General features: G+C 39.2%; 2 protein-coding genes across 2 annotated transcripts; one reads left to right on the forward strand and one right to left on the reverse strand.

Moving 5' to 3' along the window:
- Window positions 1-4,297: 4,297 nt before the first annotated feature.
- LOC116250115 (DNA repair protein UVH3) lies at window positions 4,298-19,141 on the reverse strand. The gene is made up of 15 exons (XM_031623532.2): window positions 18,919-19,141; window positions 18,550-18,800; window positions 18,281-18,441; window positions 17,743-17,857; window positions 15,871-15,948; window positions 15,729-15,782; window positions 12,676-12,860; window positions 9,606-11,475; window positions 8,297-8,491; window positions 7,937-8,022; window positions 7,400-7,691; window positions 7,183-7,319; window positions 5,871-5,955; window positions 4,933-5,517; window positions 4,298-4,829 (listed from the first exon to the last, which is right to left on the reverse strand). Exons 1-15 carry the CDS (start codon window positions 19,004-19,006, stop codon window positions 4,368-4,370), a joined length of 4,644 nt encoding a protein of 1,547 aa, XP_031479392.1. The 5' UTR covers window positions 19,007-19,141; the 3' UTR covers window positions 4,298-4,367.
- Window positions 19,142-20,543: 1,402 nt separating this feature from the next.
- LOC116250952 (60S ribosomal protein L39-like) lies at window positions 20,544-21,255 on the forward strand. The gene is made up of 3 exons (XM_031624963.2): window positions 20,544-20,664; window positions 20,775-20,878; window positions 21,007-21,255. The coding sequence occupies exons 1-3, from the start codon at window positions 20,662-20,664 to the stop codon at window positions 21,053-21,055; spliced, it is 156 nt and encodes a 51-aa protein (XP_031480823.1). The 5' UTR covers window positions 20,544-20,661; the 3' UTR covers window positions 21,056-21,255.

Below are 21,255 nucleotides of genomic sequence, written 5' to 3' on the forward strand. Positions count from 1 at the left end.
AGGCCTAGATTAACTTACCGGAGGGAGAAATAGATAAAAGTAAAAGCCTACCAAGGGAAGAGCTCCTTCATGATAAGCCAAGATTTATCTTTACAAGTTTTTTTTCTTCAGTTTCTTTTGATGATTGTCACACGTTAGAGGAACATGGAGTGGTGGTTGAATATTGCATTCGGCATATTAGTTCCCATGATTTTAGGACTTTGATTTCTAACAAGAATTTGAATTTTTTGTTTATGCATGAATTACACTGTGGTTTTATTAGACACGTTAGAGCTCTCTCTCTCTCTCTCCCTCCTATTTTATGAAAGCATGTCACATCAAGTCTATGCGTCCAAAATTAAAGTAATCAAACACCCCCTCCAAGCTTTTTTTCAATGAAAGTTTTCTTTCATTATTAATGTAGTTCTCTAGAACGCAGCACTTGATGGTTCTGTCCTGGTTGGTCTCCAACTATCATGTATGCTGATGCTTTATTCCATGTCTTCTAGAAAGAATGCTTAAATTATTCTCTCTCTCTCTTTCTGTGTGTGTGTGTGTGTGACATTCTCTAAGATGTACTTGCTGTGAGATACATTTATTATTTCATGAACGTTCATGAAATATGATGCTATAGGTCAAGTTAGCCTGGAAGAACTTCAATTGACATTAAATATAGCAGTTGGCAGAAACTTCCTTGCGTCTTAGGAATGCTTTGTAGGAAGAGTGAAGTGTGAGACTGTCTTCCTTATTTTTCAATTCTAAACTTTTCTTCTATGCCATATGGCAGAAGACATGGTTCTACAAAAGGAGGTAGCCCTTAGGGGTGGAACATTTTTGGGGCTTAGGGCCGACATGCTTGCAGTCCAAGGGCGGTTCTGTGTCCAACCAGCAACATGCGTGTTGGGGATGCTTGTATTGGCCCTACGGCTGATGATGGCGTCAGTCCCACTCCTAATTTCCTGCTTCATTTTTTAAACTTATTGTCCGGTGAATCTTTTTGTAGATCCATGCAAACATAAGACAAAATGCAAGTCCCTTTCATAACATGGGCTATAAGGGTTACACATATACAATTAATAATCATAAACTATGTTATTGTCGCGAGAGCGAAGAAAGAAGTATTTCATCAAACCACTTAAATGAGAGTCTAACCCCTCCTCTCTCCTTGTCCCTTGTGTAGGCACAATGCCCATCACCTAATACAATGTTCTCGCCCCATTGACATAGAGATATAGAGCCCATGAGAGTCGAATTGGCGATGCAGGATTTCACCGGAATGCTGGTGATTAAGGTCCATCCTCCTTCTTCATGACACGGACCTTTGAGGAACAAGACTTGATCTTTTGGTTAGGAACATACAGGACTGCTCATCAGTATGAAAAGAATAATGGTAACTCCAGGTCAGCTGTAGTAATAAAAATGCATGTCTTACTAAGACAGAACCCTGTTGTCCTCTTAACTACTAGCAAGACCTGATTCACTCTTCAAGAAGAAACTGATTCAGTTGGATGTATATCAGAGGATAACTACACCGCGTTGTCAAAATTCATGTCATTCACAACTCTTTTTATACTTTTACTGCCTACTCTCCACTTGTGGTGTAGGCTATTGTTTGCGTAGCTCTACCCATTTAAAGCTGTTTATATTTGTGTATATAGGATGACTCAGTTTGTTGCATTAGTAAGTTTACTTGCTTTAAATACAACAGCATCGATATATTTTCGGGTGAGCAGGAGGTTCATCTCTACCAACCAAAAGAACCTCGAAGGCCCCCTCATTGCCCCTGTCTCTAAGATCTTGGCCTGCATCAGCATCAACGATGTAGTAGTGTACCCATCAACTTAGATGTTGCGCTCAACCACCTTAAGATGCAAAATATAACAGTGCCGTTATATTTTGAAAGCAAAGTAAACTTACTAAGGTCCCGCATTCCGAGATGGTGAAAGTTAGAAAAGGCTTACAACTAAGGCACAGATGGCCTCGAAAAGGCTGAAACTAATGCGGAATTCAACCTTAATAAAAGAAAATAATCAATAAATTACCTTCAATATGATGTTGAACCAACTTGATTTTTCTTTAGAGCTAAAACTTCTGCAAGCCGATGGTACACTGACGCTGTGACGCATGCTGTGGTGCTGTATCAGCATATCACGAAGGAACAATTTATATTCCAGTTTAACATCTGAAAAATCTAGATTAATTTAGTTAGAATCATAACCAAATAGAATTGTGACTGTGGACTTGGAACAGATGTTTCCATGAGAGTCGTTTGGCAGCAAGAATGAATCTCCCCGATCATACAACACTAAGGGTGTGTTTGGATGACTATTTAAAACCAGGTTTTGGAAGACAAAACCTGGTTTTGCCTTAAAACACCATTTCAAGAGTGTTTGGATGACATCAAAACTGGGTTTTGTATGTCAAAACCTGGTTTTCATAAAGGGCCTGAAAAACCTGCTTCCCCCCAGTTTTTTCAGTTTCAAAAGAGTTGTTTTTACCAGACCAAGTATGTTGATAGTGTCATCCCTACACACCCTAAGTTGGTGTTCCATAAATCTACCTCAATTTTTGAGATAAATTTATAAAACAATCACACAATGCTTCTGCTGCCAAACTACCGCTCAAATTTGAAGTATAAAGCAAACACAGATCAAACCTCAAAAAGGTGGAAATTTGTGTTAGTCCCTGAAGTCAAGGTTCAAAATCCCATTCCAATGAGGCGAACATCCAATCAATTCAGAGTTGGTAGTGCCTAGACCTAAACCCGAACTCAGCCTGTTTATTATCCTTTGAATATAGGCTTTGGCAGAGATCATTAGCCTTTGATAAATTAAACATCAATTTTTTCCCTTTACCATACAAACAAAAAAGGATGACGACCTTTGAATATTCGTTAGATGGCCTTCCTGTGCTGCACAAGGAGATGCTCTCAGAAAAATCCAAATGGGGACAAGCAAACATGGGGAGAAAAAGCACTATGCGACGTACAGAAGTTTGTCTATTTCAACGGTCATCTGATAATGCTTGAAACAATGCCAGCCCGATCGGTGATTAGATCTTGGAAGTTACAAGAGTAGGTATGAGCATCTCGTTTGACAAGGCAAAAGCATGCCCGAATGCTGAAACTTGTACATACTGACTTCCCTAGAAAGACCTTGAAGTTTATATGACTTGGGTTCTTGAATTGGCTTCATAATTGACCTCTTCATGCCCTTTTTTTTTTTCCATAAACCTTCTGTTTGAGTTCGAAGGCTGGGTTCTCATTTATGTTGGCTTTGTGCCCCCTTTAGATCCAAGCTACAATGCGTCTCCTGCCAAATAAGGAACCCTAGAAATCTTAAAATCCTTTTCTTTTTTGCCTAAAAAAAGATGGAATCCTCAAATCCCCGGAGAAAGCTGCAGCATCACTTTTGGAATAACAGGTTGAGCTAGATATGTGATACACGCACAGGATCTTTGGCATTTTGAGATATGCTTCGAACAGGAGAATTGAAGAGAGACTTGCAAGGGTGAAGCATGGCAGAACCGGATATTTCAAATTGAAGTAAATTTGAAACAACGAACGATCTACTTCTGTCAACGTGGACTGCGGAGATTAATTTGAAGGGCCCTAAGCTCTCTTACGATGTCCCTGGGATTGCTGCCGAGGACCGTCAGCAAACCTATACTTTCCGTTGGATCCTCGAAGTCACTTTCAAACGACGTAGAAACGACAATACCAGCTTTGGAAAATATTCATTTGCAGCTCATCCTTGGGCTTGAGCAGTTCCTGCAAGCTCAACCAGTAATACCCCAAAATTCGTCCAAAAATAGGACATGAAACCGCAGGTTGAATCAACGCATGATTCCAGCGCATCCAGGCCAATCAGTTCTGTGTACAATTTGCCGAAGGCGTCTAACATCTATACTTCTGTTTTACTAGTCTATAGTTCTTTTGTGCTTAAAAACTTCTGATAGCATCTATTGAACCGGTGTCTTGCCATCCTAAGCGCTCCCAAATCGGATCATACCGATGCCCAGTACAGCATACAAGACGACTACCTTCTCCTTTCCAATAAGAGGGAGATACCCAAAGGGCCCAAACCTCTTTCACCTTTCCCCCCTTCAACTTGAAAGTACCACCTACCACTTGAAAGTACCACCTACCACCATTTCCAATCCAGATAAATCTGCCCAAAAAACTCATGACTAAACTTTCCCTAGCCACCAACTCGACCAGCTACACTATAACCCTTGGGGGTTGTAATAAGCAAAGAAGATGTTTCATTTGACACTGCTAGAGATCAAATTCTCCAGCTTGTTACAGCTACCAGAACAATAGTATGTTATTGCACTTTTATTCAATAATTATACGTATGTCACATGCATTTTACTAGACAATATACAGATTATGCTGGTTTTCTTCGCCTTCTCAAGGATGGCAGAGCCCTCAGATTGACATCAGATTGGAGAGTATGAAGCTCTGTTGTTTCATTGCTTCCAGGTTTGCAGGCAGCAGGATCTCCACCAAGTTCCTGTTGTTTCTGTAAATTTTCTACCTCAATTTGCTCGGTATCCACGGAGGAGATGATAGATGGACCACCATCTAGCAACTTCTCGTGAGAAATCTCGTTTAGATCAGACACATTTGAATCGTCTTCATCTAAGCAGAATCCACCCCCTGTGAACAGGTACTCTCTGGGACTGTTGTCATCCGGACGAGCTTCAGCAGAATCCTTCTTCCCGAAGTCCTCATCGGAGAAAGGTTCTTGATTAGTGTCATCCAGATGGTTGTATTTTTCCTGTGATGAAGGACTTTCACTATCTACATCATCCACCGAATACACCACAGGCTTCCGAGACCTCCCCGACTGTTAAGCAGTTGGATGAATAGAGGTCAAACAATAAAAGAAGATTTTTATACTAGAGGAATAGGCAATTCCTTTTTATGAAAAAAGGAGGATGAAAACTTACTCGCCGTGGGTTGGACAGTTGTCTAACTTTAACATCTTGAAAACGATCAACATTGGCATTACCAGCATATTTCTTTTGCATCTTGCCCCTGACTCCTCTTCGTTGTTTTGGGGATTTCATTTTGTTACTTTGACACTCTTCACTCTCACTGCACGTTTCTGATCCTACCAGCCCAGCCTCTACAGACTTCCTTTTGGTTCCACTTATGTTTGGCTGCTTCAAAGCTTGCCTGTGGGAGTCCTTCCACTCGTTTGCGACAGAATCACTGGAACCAACGACATATTTATCTTCACGCTCTGCAGAAGCTTCTGATCCCACCAACCCAGCACGTGCGGATTTACTTTTAGTTTCACGTCCAGTTGCTTGCTTCACAGACTGCCTATTAAAGCCCTTAATTTCCTTTGCACCAGAATCACCATTTCCTTCAGAAGCCATGGCACGGTCATCCTCCACGGTTCCAGAATCAACCATCAAATGTGATGATCTTTTACCAGTCAAACCCTTAACTGCCTTTTGAATCCTCTGACTACGAATTTTTGCAAATCTCTCATTGAACGTATAAAAAGCCTCCAACCTTAATTGTGTCTGCAACAAGGACGTGGTATAGAAAGAAATTGTAAAAACAGGCTCCTGAGCAATGGTAAAATATGACAATGGAAAAGTTGGCAAGAGGGGATGCACAGGCACACATTCATCTAACAGAAAGCTACAATGAGTTGAACTATGGTCCACCTCCGCCAGAAATCTAGTCAAACTTTTAATTATACCAACATTCCTGTCCAAGAAGTGATTTCTCTAGACTAAAATATACAACGGCCAGTACATTCCCATTTCTCGATAACTAATGTAGGACAACGTGCATGCTTCTCATTGTCACACGATCACCTTAAAATAAGCTTAAATGATAGGCAGAAACAATGAGAAGGTTAACTGCAAACCTCATGTCTGTTGTACTCCTTTAAAACAGGAAGGAGCAATTCATCTGCCTTCTGGTTAGCCCACCCAAACTTTTCCCAACACAACCTGAACCATGTTGATCTTAGTCATCAAAGCCAAAGAAAGGAACAATCTCATGGATTTTATGCAAGAACCAAAATTCCAAAATATCGCACCATTCTGAAGTCAAAATATATTCAAGGCTAATTTTTGAAAAAAAAATCAATATCATAAAAACAGATTGTCAATTTGTGATAGAACAATTTTTTTCAGCCTAAAAATACACACAATAGGACAAGGTTACACCTTCAAATTTGTCTTAAGAGTATATATTCCACTTGCAAGACATGCTACCCGTAGTAACCATCAGGTTGACTAGCCTACATGTGGTTTATTCAAATATGAAACACCAAATGTGCAATTGCTGCTAAGTTTATCAACTTATTTTCTTTCATAAGCCAATTTCACATTCCCAGCGGTAGCTGTTTAAACAGGCCAAGCTTTTATCACAATAGATCACAATTTACATCATTTTATATAAAATTATAAATAAACTCGTAATGAGTTACCTGTTAAATATTAGCACAAATGTGCTGGTCCGAAGGAACCACTGTCAAGTTGACATCCTCAACGCTGATTTTAGATCAATAGGTTATTTTATTCTTATTCAAATAAAGATTTGGATATGTTTGTGAAATTGTTCAACATAGACACCAGACTATCATCTGGAAGCTTTTGTTCTTAAGAAGCATCATCTTAGCAGGGCAAAAGGATTTTCAATGCGGGAATAAATGATTTGGCATGAATTCCTAGTTAACTTTTGGGCAAAAAGAAAGCCTAGTGCCTCCCATATTGTTTTCTCAGAAGTGAAAAAAATGAAAAAGAGAACAAAACTTGCGAGCTACACAGTTAGGTGGCTGTCTAGGCACTTAGGCACCATATGTATGCCTAGGGAGACAAGGCAACCAGTCAGTCGATGCACAGCTTTTTACTACAAACACTCTACACCATCCAATCTCGCAGAACACTGGAAGTAAATATTTTGGCCAAATATTTAGCATAAGCATATCAGACAATAAATATATAAAATGTTGCACATATATATATTTCTTGAACCAAATTTATCAGATAAAAAACTTCAGTTGGCTTGTCATCAGTATCAGGTTAACCACTGGAGGATACATGTAAACCACCAGTTGAGTAATGGAGCATGTTTCAGGCAAGAAAATTGATATGATGACCGAACAACATCATACTAACATGCATAGAAATGGCTCAAATTTGGAAAAAACTTACTGTCTTAACAGAACTTACTTGCGAAGTTCAGAGAGATCAGGCTTCCCCCATGAGAAGGGTTCTGATGACTTGTCAATTTGTGGAGACATGTAAGCAGATATGACTGGTTCACTTGGAAAGGATGGTGGCATATGCCAGTTCTTGCTCACATTTCTCTGCAACATATGTAAATAGTATTGACAAAAATCTCAAGATGACATCAATAAGAAAATAAAGCTAAAATCACTAGGAATACATGCTTTTCCATGAATATCTCCTTCAGCTTTGGGATACTGCTTTCATGGAGTTCATTCTGATGGCTTTGAAGAACATTATCATCAACTGCGAAGGTATCTGCATTGGCTTTAAAGTCATCGCTGCTGCTGCTTTCTTTTGATGATTTCTTCCTTGAAGCCTTTCCATTATCAGAATGTACCTTCTCCACAATTGATGGGTCTGGAGAATCAAACCATTCCCTAAAATTCTGAAGACCATCCTCTTCTGGGAATGCATGTACTACTTCAATTGCATTAACAATACCAATGCCACTGCATCAGATTCAAGGTTTAGTTGATGGCAGGAGAAACAAGAAATCCAAAATTCGAAAAGCTTGCTACATAAATGTCTAGGATTGCAAATCCATGAGACCAGGTTGAAGCATTAGGAAATTGTTTGAGAACAGTTGTGACCGAACTCTCAAATTAGAAAATAGCAGTGCTTAGATAATAAGTCCATAGGAATCATAAGAGTTCATCCATTTTCCCAACTACAAATAACAAATGTCGATTGTCACCTGACACCTTCAGTATAATCACTTCCAAGAAGTAACGCCATGCGAACCAGTTTTTCCCTCGTCAATCCCAATTCAGCCTCTATGTCCTGAATAGCATGATTAATCATTAAAGACAAGAGCACCAATTTTTACTCATTGACTTAGCAGACAAATCAGACTCTCAATGAAGTTTTGAAAAACTTTAGGTTTCATAAGTTTCACTAACCAACGAACATGGAAGTATTGGCCAAAGGAAGAAAAAATGACAGCATTTGTGACAATGAGAAAATACCAGTAAATAAGACGAAGGATAATTTCTATACACATGGAAATAGGGTTAAAAATTTGACACAACGTTCTGACAAGGACAAAAGGCCAAACCTTCATGAAGTATGTCTCTACATACTTGCGGTCATCAAATATATTCTTGTACACATTTCTAGCTCCAAACAAGAAAGCATCAGAATCGTCAGTTACAACACCATCAACAAGACCTATAAGCTCCATATAAGCACACTGTGCTTCTGCCTCCATAGGTGCAATGATATATGGCAGACCAAACATTTGGAGTAGTTCCTAATTAAAAGAGTTGAAAGAAAAAATAATCAATAGGCATATATGTGAATCAAAATATAAGAGAGTATACTTTTTTGTACACTAATCGATCAAAGTCAAACATCAGACAGAAATTCCAATATACAAAAATGCCACAAAAGCTTCTGACCTTTTGCTATTTTTTCATGTATTAAGGTATTAATATGAAAAGGTTCAATCTGAAAACAAGTGTCTGCCCGTGATTTTAGGACCATTAACAGTCAACAAAAGATCTCCATATGCATGCAGAAAGAAATCTAACCAACTTCAACAATATTTCAACATTACCACTCCTTGTCTCCTGATGAAACAGCTTAACCAGTTTGTTTTAGATTCAATATGATGTGAGGAACATAAGGCAAAAAAGAAGGAAAACAAAAATAGAAGACAAAAATATTGTAATATAATGGCATTGACGACAACAACAATGATGATGATGATGATGATGAAAATAATTAATTACAATAAAAAATAACTATCTGCATAATACATAGTTACATACATAACATAAAACTGAAATGAGGCAGTATTCTGATATTAATCGAGCATAAATAAAGTTGAACAAACTAGCTGGTTCTTGTTCTTCATGTAGCTGACTATGTTATATGCACACACATAGGCACGCCAACCTCCTGGGTCAGGCCTTCCCCCTTTCACTTTCTCTCTTAACAAAAGAGAAAGAAGAAGACCCAACTTCTCAGGCTCCCCCTCCTCCCTGCCTAAGAGAGGTCCCCTCAAGCAGAAAGAGGGGAAGGCACTCCCCTCTCCTTCCCTACATGGAGAGAACGGAGCAGAAATCTGACACTTTCGTTTTTTTTTCTCCATTGCAAACAAGAAAATGGAAAGCATGAAAACAGGCTTACCCATGTAGGTAAGGGTAAAGTGCATTGGGCACAGATGTGTTGAGTCTCTAGGCATATGCAAATGTATCCAACGGTATTTAGGTAATAAAATATACCTAAACTTCACCCATTTTGCAACTAAAACTTAGAAGGTGTCGAAAGATTGGGAACTGATCAACAAAGACAAACCAGTTTTACAACCATCAAGTTTTTTGACAAATGTTGCTGACATTGAGAGTGTGCTTGTTGCATACCTGACACTCGGAAAACATTTCATTAGTTACAGATTCAGCATTTCTTTCAAGCTTTCGCTGTTCATCTCCTAGACTCATCTGCTCTTGTCTCAAACGTGCCATTTCATCACCTAAGCTTGGTTGGATAACCGTTTCTTCAACAACAAGATCATCATGAAGCTTTTCATCACAGACAGCATTAGCCGCCTCGCTATGAGCATGCTCATGCAAGCGAACACAACAAATTTCTGATTCAGAAGTGAGAGAAGGAGCATCACAAGAATCCTTTTTCAAGCCACTCTCCACATAAGCATCCAAGGCATTTCTTACAACATTCCCTGACTTTTCAGAGCTAATTGTAGAAGCATCATTTACTGATCTCATCAAGGCTGACCCTTCTCTTACCTTAGCATCAAGAAAATGCTCTTTCTCCATCTCAGTTTCTTGTGATTCTGAGGTTGCAGGTGGACTAAGAACTGCGCCTATAAATCCATCTGGTACAGCAATCCTGTTCTCAAAAGTCATCTCACCTCCAGTTGAAGCTTCAGATGGTTGACAAATTTCAGATTGATCATCAAGCAAGCATGGTTTCTTATCAATTCTAGGTGCACGTGAAATTGATGATACCAAGACTGTATCAGAAGAATCAGAGGTGCCCCTTTTAAATCCATTAATACAATTCAATGATGTCAGTTCTTTCCTTGCGTCCTTGGATGTCTCAATCTCAGACGCTTCAGTAGAATTATCAACATCCATGGAGCTATCTAATGAAAGACCCATCTTCTTATCATCAGCCTGACTACTTTGAAATTCTGAATTTGAAACTTCAAGGCCCTTGGAGGTTTTTACTCCATAGTCATCTAGACTTCGCCTAATTGCTTCCTGGATATCAGCTTCTTCTTCTTTGCTGGCTCTGAAAGCATCGTCAACTGGAGGGGGCGGATGTTGGGGAGGTGCATCCTCCCAGTCCACCTCCTCATCATCACTACTACATTTAAGGCCCTTGGAGGTTTTTACTCCATAGTCATCTAGACTTCGCCTAATTGCTTCCTGGATATCAGCTTCTTCTTCTTTGCTGGCTCTGGAAGCATCGTCAACTGGAGGGGGCGGATGTTGGGGAGGTGCATCCTCCCAGTCCACCTCCTCATCATCACTACTACATTTAACTGCTACTTGCTTGTTACAACTTTCCATTCTTACACCATCATTCAGATCCTGGCTATTCAGTAAGTGGTGGTGCTCCATGCTCCTACTTGCAGAACAAACAGGATCAGGATGTGTCAAACCAGTGGCTGGATGAACGTTTTCCAAATGATCATCTGAAGCTACAGTATCAGCAACTAAATTTGTAAACAGATCACCATCATCATCATTGAGTTCATCTTCGAAGAATGATATCTGGAGAGGGCTTCTGCTTCCACTAGGAGTTTCCATCAAACAATGATTACTTCCTTCCGTAAGTTGTTCGACAACCTTCTCCAAGTTAGCCGGTCTAAGTCCACTGCCCTCCTCCAGGGTACCACCTGAATGATGCACGTTTCCAGGACATTCTCTCCCTACAGGTCCTTCTGCATTCACAGTCAACTTACCCGCTTCACTTATATTTCTTTTCTCCATTTCTTTCATCATATCTAAATTCCATTGCAAGTCCCGTGTCATACGGATTCCCAAGCTCCTGTGCCTACTTACACGAACCCGCCCCTGCTCATCTGTATATGTTTCAACTCCATAACCAAAACCTTTCCCAGATTCATCACCAACGACGGCCCTAGCACTATTTCCTTGTGCTGCAGAAGAAACATGTCCAGAAGCAGCTGAAGCTGGTAAATTGTTTCCTTCAGTTGGATTCTTAATACCTCTATCGTTATCAACTCCAAATGATGTCAAAAGTCTGCCAAGGAAAGCATGAAAAGTCCTCAATTATTACCATGTAGAGATTTTTAAATAGAAGACCATGTAAGTTAGCAGGTATGATATGAAGAACCTAACAATTAACAGATTATTTTTCCATTAAAAACCTATGTGACACGTGTACGCCAGAATGCAGAACCGGGTACTCTACACCAGAACGCAGAACTCGGTACGGCATTAGAGTTAGGTACAAGTTGGATCGGGTCTCGGTCAGACCCAATTCAAGCCATAAAAATCATCATTTTTTAACTTTTTTGTGTTACAAAAACAGGCCGCGACAGCCATAGCAGAGTGGCGACCGGTGGCGGCAAAAATGCCCAGCAATCCACGGCCACATCTGGCAGTGCATGGCGGCAGCCTGCAGCAGCCAGGTAAGTTTTTTTTTTCTATTACAACTTAGGGTTTCGTTTCTTGATTTGGGCATTTTCGTTTTTCTGATTTGGGGATGTTTTTGTTTGAGGATTGCACTGTAAATCTGTATATCAATATATGTTTTGATGTTTTGTTCGACTTTATGTGTTTATCAGTTGCTGCTACTTTTGGTTGGTTGCATTTTATTCCTATCGGCTATTTCGGCTGCCAGTTTTGTTTAGTTGCTGCCACTTTTGATTAAAAGTTTGATGAAACTATAAGCTATTTCTTTCAATTCTCTTCATCAACCAAATAAAAGTGATGTTGTCGACCAGCAAGCTCAGGCGCAAACCTAAATGAAGAGTGATTGCCTGATCGGGATCAGTTTTCTCACTTTTCTGTAACAGGTCAGCTGATTGCTTATTGTTTTATCCTTTGTTTGTTCATTATATTTTTGTTGTTTGTAGAACTTCTTTTATGGGATTATAAGTATAAACTATTATTTTTTTTTTCATTTTATCATTTTGGGAATTTAAAAATTTGCCATACCCACAACATTGAAAATTGTCGTATCCGAACTTGTACCGCCATACCCGAACCCACACATACCCGTACCCATGTGACATAGTTAGAAACTAAGGGAGACTCCACATGAATAACAGCTGGGTGAGCCTAACCACCAGCCCCATATAGTGCTAACTGATATTCCTTTTTAAGAGGCAAAGAGGCAATTGGCAAGAACCTATACAAGAAATCCCACACAAGACTAATCTGATGCTCTGTGCTCAATCATCTAAACAAAGAGGATACAGAAATTTAATTTACTCACTGTTTATCACCAGTAAAGGATGTCGAAAATATAAATTCCCGGTTTGGTTCAGAAGCAATCCGGGAAGATGAAATGCCTCCAACTCCCTTTCCACCAGCAGACTTTTGAACTTCATCTATCTCTCGGCGAAATGCAACAGTTTTTAGATAAGCTTGTATTTGCAGCTCAGAAAATTTTTCTGGTGCCTGAAGCACACAAGTGCAAGCATGACATCAACAAATACAAATTGGAAACAAGAGAGAGTTAACGATCTTGTCCCAAAAAAAAAAGGATATGCAAGACAAGTACACATTGCAGTATCAGAAAACCCATAAAAAGAAAATGTGCTCCAAAACACAAGTCCAATATTATTGCAAAATAGAGGAACCGATTGATAACAGAAATATACCCTAAAGGCAGTTCCTACACAAGTAATTTGCATCTGTCACCTACAATACAAGCAAGTTAGAGTAACCAACCCAATGACAGCAGAAACTTCGAGATTGCAACTCTTTCAGTTTGATTACCAGTGGGCTATGCGAGGATCAGCTCATAATTCACAAAAGTCAATGGCCAAAACATGTCCTTTTGATAAAGCAAAAGGATTGAAGATCTGTATTTCAAAAAGGAAAAACAACAAGAAGTGTTTGTTCAAGAGGAACTTTTAGAATGCCAACGTGACATGTAGAACAGAGAATCTAAGTTTTGACATTCAGCACATATCACACTGGAATTAGGATTCCCTAGTCCTGATATTTTATTTCCTCTTACAGAACAGAAATCAATGATGGCCCATTTTGTAGCATGGGTTTTTCATGTCATTATTTTAGCCAAATTTTCATTGGAAAGCGTTTAAACATATACAATATTTAACAATTTTATCTTGTTTCATCTCCAATTATTAATGGCTCTAGAAATGCTAGGTCCATACGACATGCAACAGCATCTAGAATACCAAGGGAAAAGATACATGATTTAGGCGATCCAGGTTCCACCTGTAGCCGCAAATATCATTCTCAAGTTTGAATGGTGAGTCTTTTCTCAGGTACTTTCCAGCAAAGTTGTTCTTTCTTGGGCAAAGCTAGAATATTTTAAATGAAAAATACCAAAAAAACAGGCAAAAATAAAGTAAATAAGAAACCAATAAGAAGACATGAAACATAGCAAGATAAAATGATAAAAAACTTTAATGATGATAGAAAACAATAAATAATTTAATTTAAGTCCAAAGTTTAATCCATGTTAAATAACATTAAAAAGGGAAAATTGAAAAAATGCAAGGAAAAAAAACGTTACATCTATTTTTTTTAAGTCACTTTCATGACTTTTTTTTTTGTTTCAACGTTGGTATTCTTTCCCCTTTAATTGCGAAGCTATGGTTCCATATAACAATTATGTCCCACCCCCTTAGCAAATTTTGCTCTTAATAAGCATCATTCAACATGCAATTTCTTTCTTAATGGGAAATGAATTCTTACAGATCCATCCCAAGAAGAATCATAGATGATGATTTTTATCATCCAGCTAGAGTAACAAGTAATGGTTTCAAATAAAATCCATAGGTGATTCTGGAAACGTTGATATAGATAAAAGCTCACAATTAGGCTTCCAGGATTCCATCAAGCATGGTTAACTACTTTTTGGACTGTCCCACCCTCTAAATGGGGCATAACATTGTTTTGTAGAGTCTTCTCACATAAGAAACATTTATTTGTTACTAATAAAGTCTAGCGCCTATTATCCGATCCCATGTTTCACTCCAACAGTATTGTAGATTAGGTAGATAGAAGGGAAATGAATGCATTCCCTATTATCTCATAGTTAAGCTAAATAATTGAAGTGGAACAGGTAGAACATAATCTGGACCATTCGAGATCACTTATAGAACAAGATGTGAGGAAGTCCTCATGCACGACATGATTCCTATCTCATCAAAGAAAAGATTTTCCAACTCAGCCTATCCTTTCATTCTGCAAGAGGGGAAAAGGGTGGAACAGAGATTGCTAACTATGGGGTCAAAGCATGTCATCCAACAATAAAATGAAGAAAAAATTACACAAAGATACCTAACTATGGGGTCAAAGCAAATCATCCAACAATAAAATGAAGAAAAAATTACACAAAGATACCTAACTTTTAGGCAAATAACTACTCACGGCTCAACTTTTAAGAGTCAATGGATCAGGCACTCAACTCTCACTTCTTGAGAGAAGTTCTCAAAGAGTCATCTTTGTATGCAAAACATTCAATTGGAGGGATAATTTACAAAATTACCTCCCTTAATCAATATTATCTCCACAAAGGAGAAAAAAGAAACAAAAAGGCAATTTTGATTAAGCAGGGTAATTTTGTAAATCAGCCTCCAATTTAATATTTTCCATCTAGAGACAGCTCTTTGAGAATTTTTCTTAAAGTTGAGGGCTTGCTTTATTGTGGACCCTTTAGCAGTGATTTGTTATTTTCTTAAAAGTTGGGCAATTTTTTGAACTACTGCAAAGTTAGGTGGCGGAAATACTATACGAACATTATCATTGTACAGCAAGTGTTCAGGTACACACCAAAGTAAAGGAAGCACAAAAAGCACAAGGGAACAAGTAACATGTACCAGTGCAAGAGAGCAGCATGCAGCATCATGTGAACCCTGAACAATTTTTCGCTACCATAAATTAAACCTTCCTGTTGACTACAAATGCAACACAAACAGAGTTTCGAGATTGGTTCCAGAATTTCCCCAAACAGCTCAAAGTTCAGGGACCAACATGTAAGTCTGATTCCTAGGGCAGGGAAATGTATCCCAGGCTTACAAAGACATAGATACAAATAAAGAGGGCTGGTGCACATTCTCTCCCTAAAATAGAACAAAGAAGGAAATACAACCCCTAAAAGACATAAATGTCACTCTAGCTTAAAAGATGTCATTGACATGGAATGCTTTTGACATATGCTCCCTGTGCCAAATTTTTAAAGCTACCAAAAGCAAGTGACAAGACAAAAAATAAAAACAACAATCATAAACTAGCTAACCACCAATAACCTGAAAGATGTTTGTCATTTAACAGTTTCATCAGCCATACCTTCTTTGCTTTTTCATACTTCTGCCTGTTTTCTGCCATTAGTTGTTCTCTCATCTGGTCAAAACAATCAATCAAGTATATGAGATACATTATCAACTGTCCAGCAATGAAGATGAACATTTTTTACTGTGACAACTCAAACCTGAACAAGAAGATCCAATTGCACCGAGGGAGGAAGAGCAGCCAAAACTGTTGGATCAACTTTTCCTTGACCTACCGGCTGCAAAATTTATTAGCATTAGTTCCTATGGCAATTCCATATGCAGTATCCACGCAAATACTACAATATACTGCATACATATAAACTAACATAGAGACTCTAATACATGGGAATGGTACCGATGAAAATTTTGTAGCCTTTTTTGGTTTTTTCGTTTTGTGCAATTCAACTGTAGATATATTTTACATGCTTGATTTAATAAGAACTGCCTCTTGAATCCAATTCCAATAAATGGGTAGACTTTTCATGAGGATCCAGGAATCAACAGTTTACATTTTTCAAATTTTGAGTTCACAAAGTCATGGTTTCTCCTGACATTTTATTGAACCAACAACCAATTTTCTTAGGGGTTTTGGTTCAGGCCAATCAAACCCCACTCACAATGAATACATTCATGACCATAAGTTACATAAGTTTTGAAAGTGATTGGATGGATCAGCATAATATTTTCAAATTTCTATGAAAGAAGAATGGTAATGGTAACAAAAAAACATAAGAAAAAGCAAAAAACATGAATGTTATGGATTTGAAATGAAGACAAAAATCATACACAATGCCATCACTAAACACAACAATCAATAAAATAAAATGCATATAACACATATATGTCAAAGTCAAACAACTGGGTCAAATTAAAAACCACATATATATATATGCATATATAAATATAAATAAATAATATATATATATATTATATTATTTAGTGGACTAGTGGCATATATGTGAACATTTGGCCCCAGAGCAACGCTTGCATTTAACTCAGGACCCTAATAAAAATGTCAAATCTTGTTCCTGTATTCTGAAAAACATGGCCAAAATATTATTATAATGAGCACGGCAACAGTACTAAAAATTACCCTAAAACACATTTTTCTTGCTTTTGGGATAACAATGAAATTTTAAGTAGTTTGAAAATGTTAATAGCCTTTTGGGATTTTCAAGACACAGAGGTAGCCTCTGGAAGAAACTTCATAGCAGTAACCTTCAGGACTTTTAACAGTTTGTATGTTTATTAGTACTCGGACATGTATGGACGTGTGCATGTGTGTATTTGTGCACAGACACACATACACACAGAAAGAGAGGATTTCTCAACCCTCTGGAGGGTTCTTTTCTGGATGAGAACAACTTCCTTCATTCCTTGAAAAAGTAGAAAGCTGAACTGAAAGGTGAAAACAACCAATAACTCTACCACAGACCATGCTTTAATGGTTGCAAACTTGGAATGGTGCTGGAGAAGATTTACAAAAAAATAAAACTAATCATAACTGAAAAGAATAATAATAGCAATGAATGATGATGATCAATAATGCAACATTGAGCAATGCATGTCTTTTCTTTATACATGGAAGGGACACAAACTTATCAAGAGACCAAAAGAGTGTCAACTATGTTAGCAAGATCATCAAATTCACCACCCATGAGGAACCTGACTACTGCCAATTATGAGACACTGGAACACATCAATGCCATCATGCAACACTTGTGCTCTGCCAATTTTTCCAAGGATCCAAAATCGTGAATTACTTCAGCTATAGTCAGAAAGAATTATCCTGAACTTGGCTCTACATGTACGATCAGGACTGCCATAAACTAGGGCACAGGCTTGCTATGAACAGATCTGTCCGCTTCCAACGACCACCATCCATCCAAGACATTAATAATGGTGACGTAATAAACATAGGGTCAGAAACTCTAATCTAGAAACAGTTATATATAACGTAGTAACTACCAAATATCTAACCTAATAATATACATGGAAGCCACCAAAAACAAGAAGCACATATGACGTACATAGATCATCTCCTCTTCGTCACTTGCATCTTCAGCTTCAATGCCTCCGCAAGCAGATGTAGATGCAATCCCATCAAACCGGCCATCCTCTTCTGCAGCAAGGGATGCTGCCAGCCTATACCACCATTTATAATAAACCTATAAACAACTTAACAACATTGACAATGTACAAAAAAAGGAAAAGAGCAACATCTAACAAACGAAAATGATAAGAGCAACCGAGCGAAAGAGAGAGCATAAGGGAGTTGCAACCAATTAATTGAAAAAACTGTCCCTATTGCAGCCGCAGGGTCAGAAGATACATGTATCACTAGGCAGAAGAGTGCCCAGAAACTTAAGACACAGACAACCAATGTCACTGCCTGCTACTATTCGATTCCACCTAAATATCCTATTACTACGTTGGTCGAATACCCAAGCTAAAGGAGTAGCTTCCCAAGCAAGCGTGCTAGTTAAAGAGTATACAACGATTCCGCAATCGATCACTTATGATTATCGTTATAACAACAAAGCGTTAGCAGCGCAAAATTTTTCTCACATTGCATCTAGGGTTTCTTGATTAGGAATACCCCGTGCCCCCTTGGAACTCTCTCGCACTGAATCGTCCCCGTCGATGACACCTTTCCCCTTAGGATCGTCATTGCCGCTCGTCCGATTCTTCATCTCTTCCACCAATTCTTCCAATTTCCGCGCCTTAAGCTGCATTCCCCACCCAAATTTTCAAATCAGTAAGTCAGAGTCAAACCCTACCAGTTTCCTCCACAAGAATGACCGGAAGGTAAAGCAGAGGGAGAGAATGGCATGTACGTGGCTGAGCAAAAGCTTCTCGGCCGTCTTCCGGATCTTGGCGTGGGCCTTCTCGCGCAACCGCTTCCGGGCGATGACAGTCCGGCGCTTAAGGGCCGGGGTGCCGCCGTCGAATACGAACACGGGCTTGGTCCGGAGGAAGAGAAGCTTACAAATCCGACGGAAGAACCCCAGAACGTGGGCGTTCTTGATCATCTCTCCGCGCTCGTCCCTCATCGCCTTCATGAACTGCACCATCCATATGCTCGCGTCTGCACGCAAAGCGTCAAGGACCATAAAGCACCCATCAGCAAGATCATCCGCCGCAGAAGATTAGCCGATAGAGGTAGATAAAGACAACGAGGTAGGAAGGTTGCGATCCGTCGTTACCGATGGCGAGCTTTCTTCCTGCAAGTGTTTCCACGGAGACTCGGCGACCCACCGGAGCAAGAAGCTCCCAGAGGCCTTGCACTCCCATTGGAGAGAGAGAGAGAGAGAGGACGAGGAGCAGGAGCTTCAGGTGATTGGTTTCATGGCGCCAAGAAGAGACATCGAAACGAACGTTGCCGCGTCGCACCGACTCTCTCCGAAGAAACTCTGAGAAGTTTTCTGTTACTCAATACCCGTGCGTCATGAAAAGAATTGCCGCGAATGCTTCAAATGGATCGGATATGGTTCGGATCATAAGGTTGACCAAAAGGCTCATAGTTAACCCAGCATGGTTTTGGTAAATTTGCCGCCGTAATTATGATAAGAGGGCGTTCGGTTTACTTCCGACCTGTTCAACGGTAGGATCTGGATCTGGATCTGAATCTGGATCTGGATCTGGCATCAGATTCACCCTAATCCAATGTCCCTATTGAGCCCTTGAAATATGGATATCTTTCGCATTGATTACAAATCATCGTTATAACTCATGCATCTCCAACAAGGGACGAATTGGAATCCATAAATTTGAGATCCCATAATCTTAAAGCTGACGATTTTATGTCACCTCGGATCGTATGTCCAAGTAGTCATGCAAACACAACTGAATGAAAATATATATTTAAAATCATGTCTAATACGAAGTTTGAATGGGTTAATAGAGTTGAAAACAAGTTTGGTCGCTATAAATAGTGAGTCAAGTGCTTGTTTAGGCTCACCTCATCTCTCAAACAAGCTTCTAAGAATCAGCTCAACTCAGCTTGTGCTTGTATGGACTCTCAAGCTTGATCAGAACTTGCATATAAATCAATCATGTGGCGAGTCAACTCACGAGTGATGCTCATGACACCCGATAAAATTGGAACGATACAGTGAGCCACTAAAAGCAATGAGTTTAAAATTAAAATACCACAGTGAATCAGTTCAATTTGGCCTGTCAGCTTACGTACATAATTTGTAATCAGTTTTACAAAGCGATAAAATTGCATAATAGTTAGTCCCAAGTCAGCACTCAGTAAGACATGGAGATTTGAAATCTAGGGACAGAGTGTCCTACTAATAAATATGGATACTCTGTCAAAGCCAAACAAACACCACTTTAAATGTAACAAGATCATGATTAAGAATTCCTTCTGATCGTGTTTGAATAAAATGTGGATGTTTTGGTGCACCAATCAAACACCCTTAACTTAAATATGCAAACAATTTGGAACTCGCAGTTCCCAAAATTCCATGTTCGAATCTCTAAAGTCGAAATCTGGATCCAACCGGTGTAAAACCTAACTTTTTCTCGCTTTTATGGAATAGTCATGTGCTTTAAATCATATAAGTGGCCAGTCATTGGTTCGGTCTATCCTCCGCACAAGTCTGGATCGTAATGATTCCGATCACACAGTCTGAATTTAATATGCTTACGTGAATCTGATGATGCAAATTTAAGATCCATATCCAAGAAGAAAAAAAAGTCGTATGCGGATCACAAATTCAATAACCCGATCCGTTTGCTCTACTTCAATGAAACAGGCACTCTGTAATTCAATAAAATATGGAGCTCTTCAGGTACAATTTCTTCCATTGGGGGACCGATACGGTAAGTTACATTCGCATATAAATAAGGTCGCCCATGAGGATTTAGGGTTTCTAGGAAAACGCCGTCTTCGTTTGCCTTGGTCTCTCCCGGAGTCGGAGCTCTACGCAGTCGCAGAGATGGTGAGTTCTTGTGCTTCTCAGTAGTCTATTTCCATCTCTCTCTCGCAAATCTGAATGGGTGGAAACATTGAGGTTCACGTGTTTTCTGCTTCCTATTTGATGTGGTGCAGCCGACACACAAGACGTTCAAGATCAAGAAGAAGTTGGCAAAGAAAATGAGGCAGAACAGGCCCATCCCTCACTGGATCAGGCTGAGGACAGACAACACCATCAGGTACCGTTCTTATTTTATTTTGTTTTTGATGGATTTCCTTTTTTTTCTCTGGTTTAATCCATTTTGGGCAGAGAAGTTTCACTATTTGTAAGTTTTTTTTATCTGTTCTAAAATCGGGTTCGATACAGGTACAACGCCAAGCGCAGGCACTGGCGCAGGACGAAGCTAGGGTTTTGAGAACGTTTCAAATGTTTTGGAGTCGTAGTTTTGAGGTTTGTCTTTGTTACATCAATCTGATGTGGAATCTGTAGACCGGTTTAGAGGGAGATACACAGCGGCAAGCTTTGTTCCATTTTTTATGGTCTAGAATGAATTTGCCATATGCAATGGATGCTTATGACTTGCTTATCATTTATTTCAGACATTGATTAGTTGCA

Source organism: Nymphaea colorata, chromosome 3 (genome assembly GCF_008831285.2).
Source record: "Nymphaea colorata isolate Beijing-Zhang1983 chromosome 3, ASM883128v2, whole genome shotgun sequence".
NCBI classification, from domain to species: Eukaryota; Viridiplantae; Streptophyta; class Magnoliopsida; order Nymphaeales; family Nymphaeaceae; genus Nymphaea; species Nymphaea colorata.

Excerpts from the sequence above, each read along its gene's own strand:
- LOC116250115 (XM_031623532.2), bottom strand. The coding sequence starts at position 19,006 with ATGGGAGTGCAAGGCCTCTGGGAGCTTCTTGCTCCGGTGGGTCGCCGA. Across the intron at positions 8,492-9,605 it reads AAATGTTTTCCGAGTGTCAG|GAACTACTCCAAATGTTTGG; the intron begins GTATGCAACAAG and ends TCTTTTAATTAG. Across the intron at positions 7,692-7,936 it reads GATTATACTGAAGGTGTCAG|TGGCATTGGTATTGTTAATG; the intron begins GTGACAATCGAC and ends AATCTGATGCAG.
- LOC116250952 (XM_031624963.2), top strand. Across the intron at positions 20,879-21,006 it reads AGGACAGACAACACCATCAG|GTACAACGCCAAGCGCAGGC; the intron begins GTACCGTTCTTA and ends GGTTCGATACAG.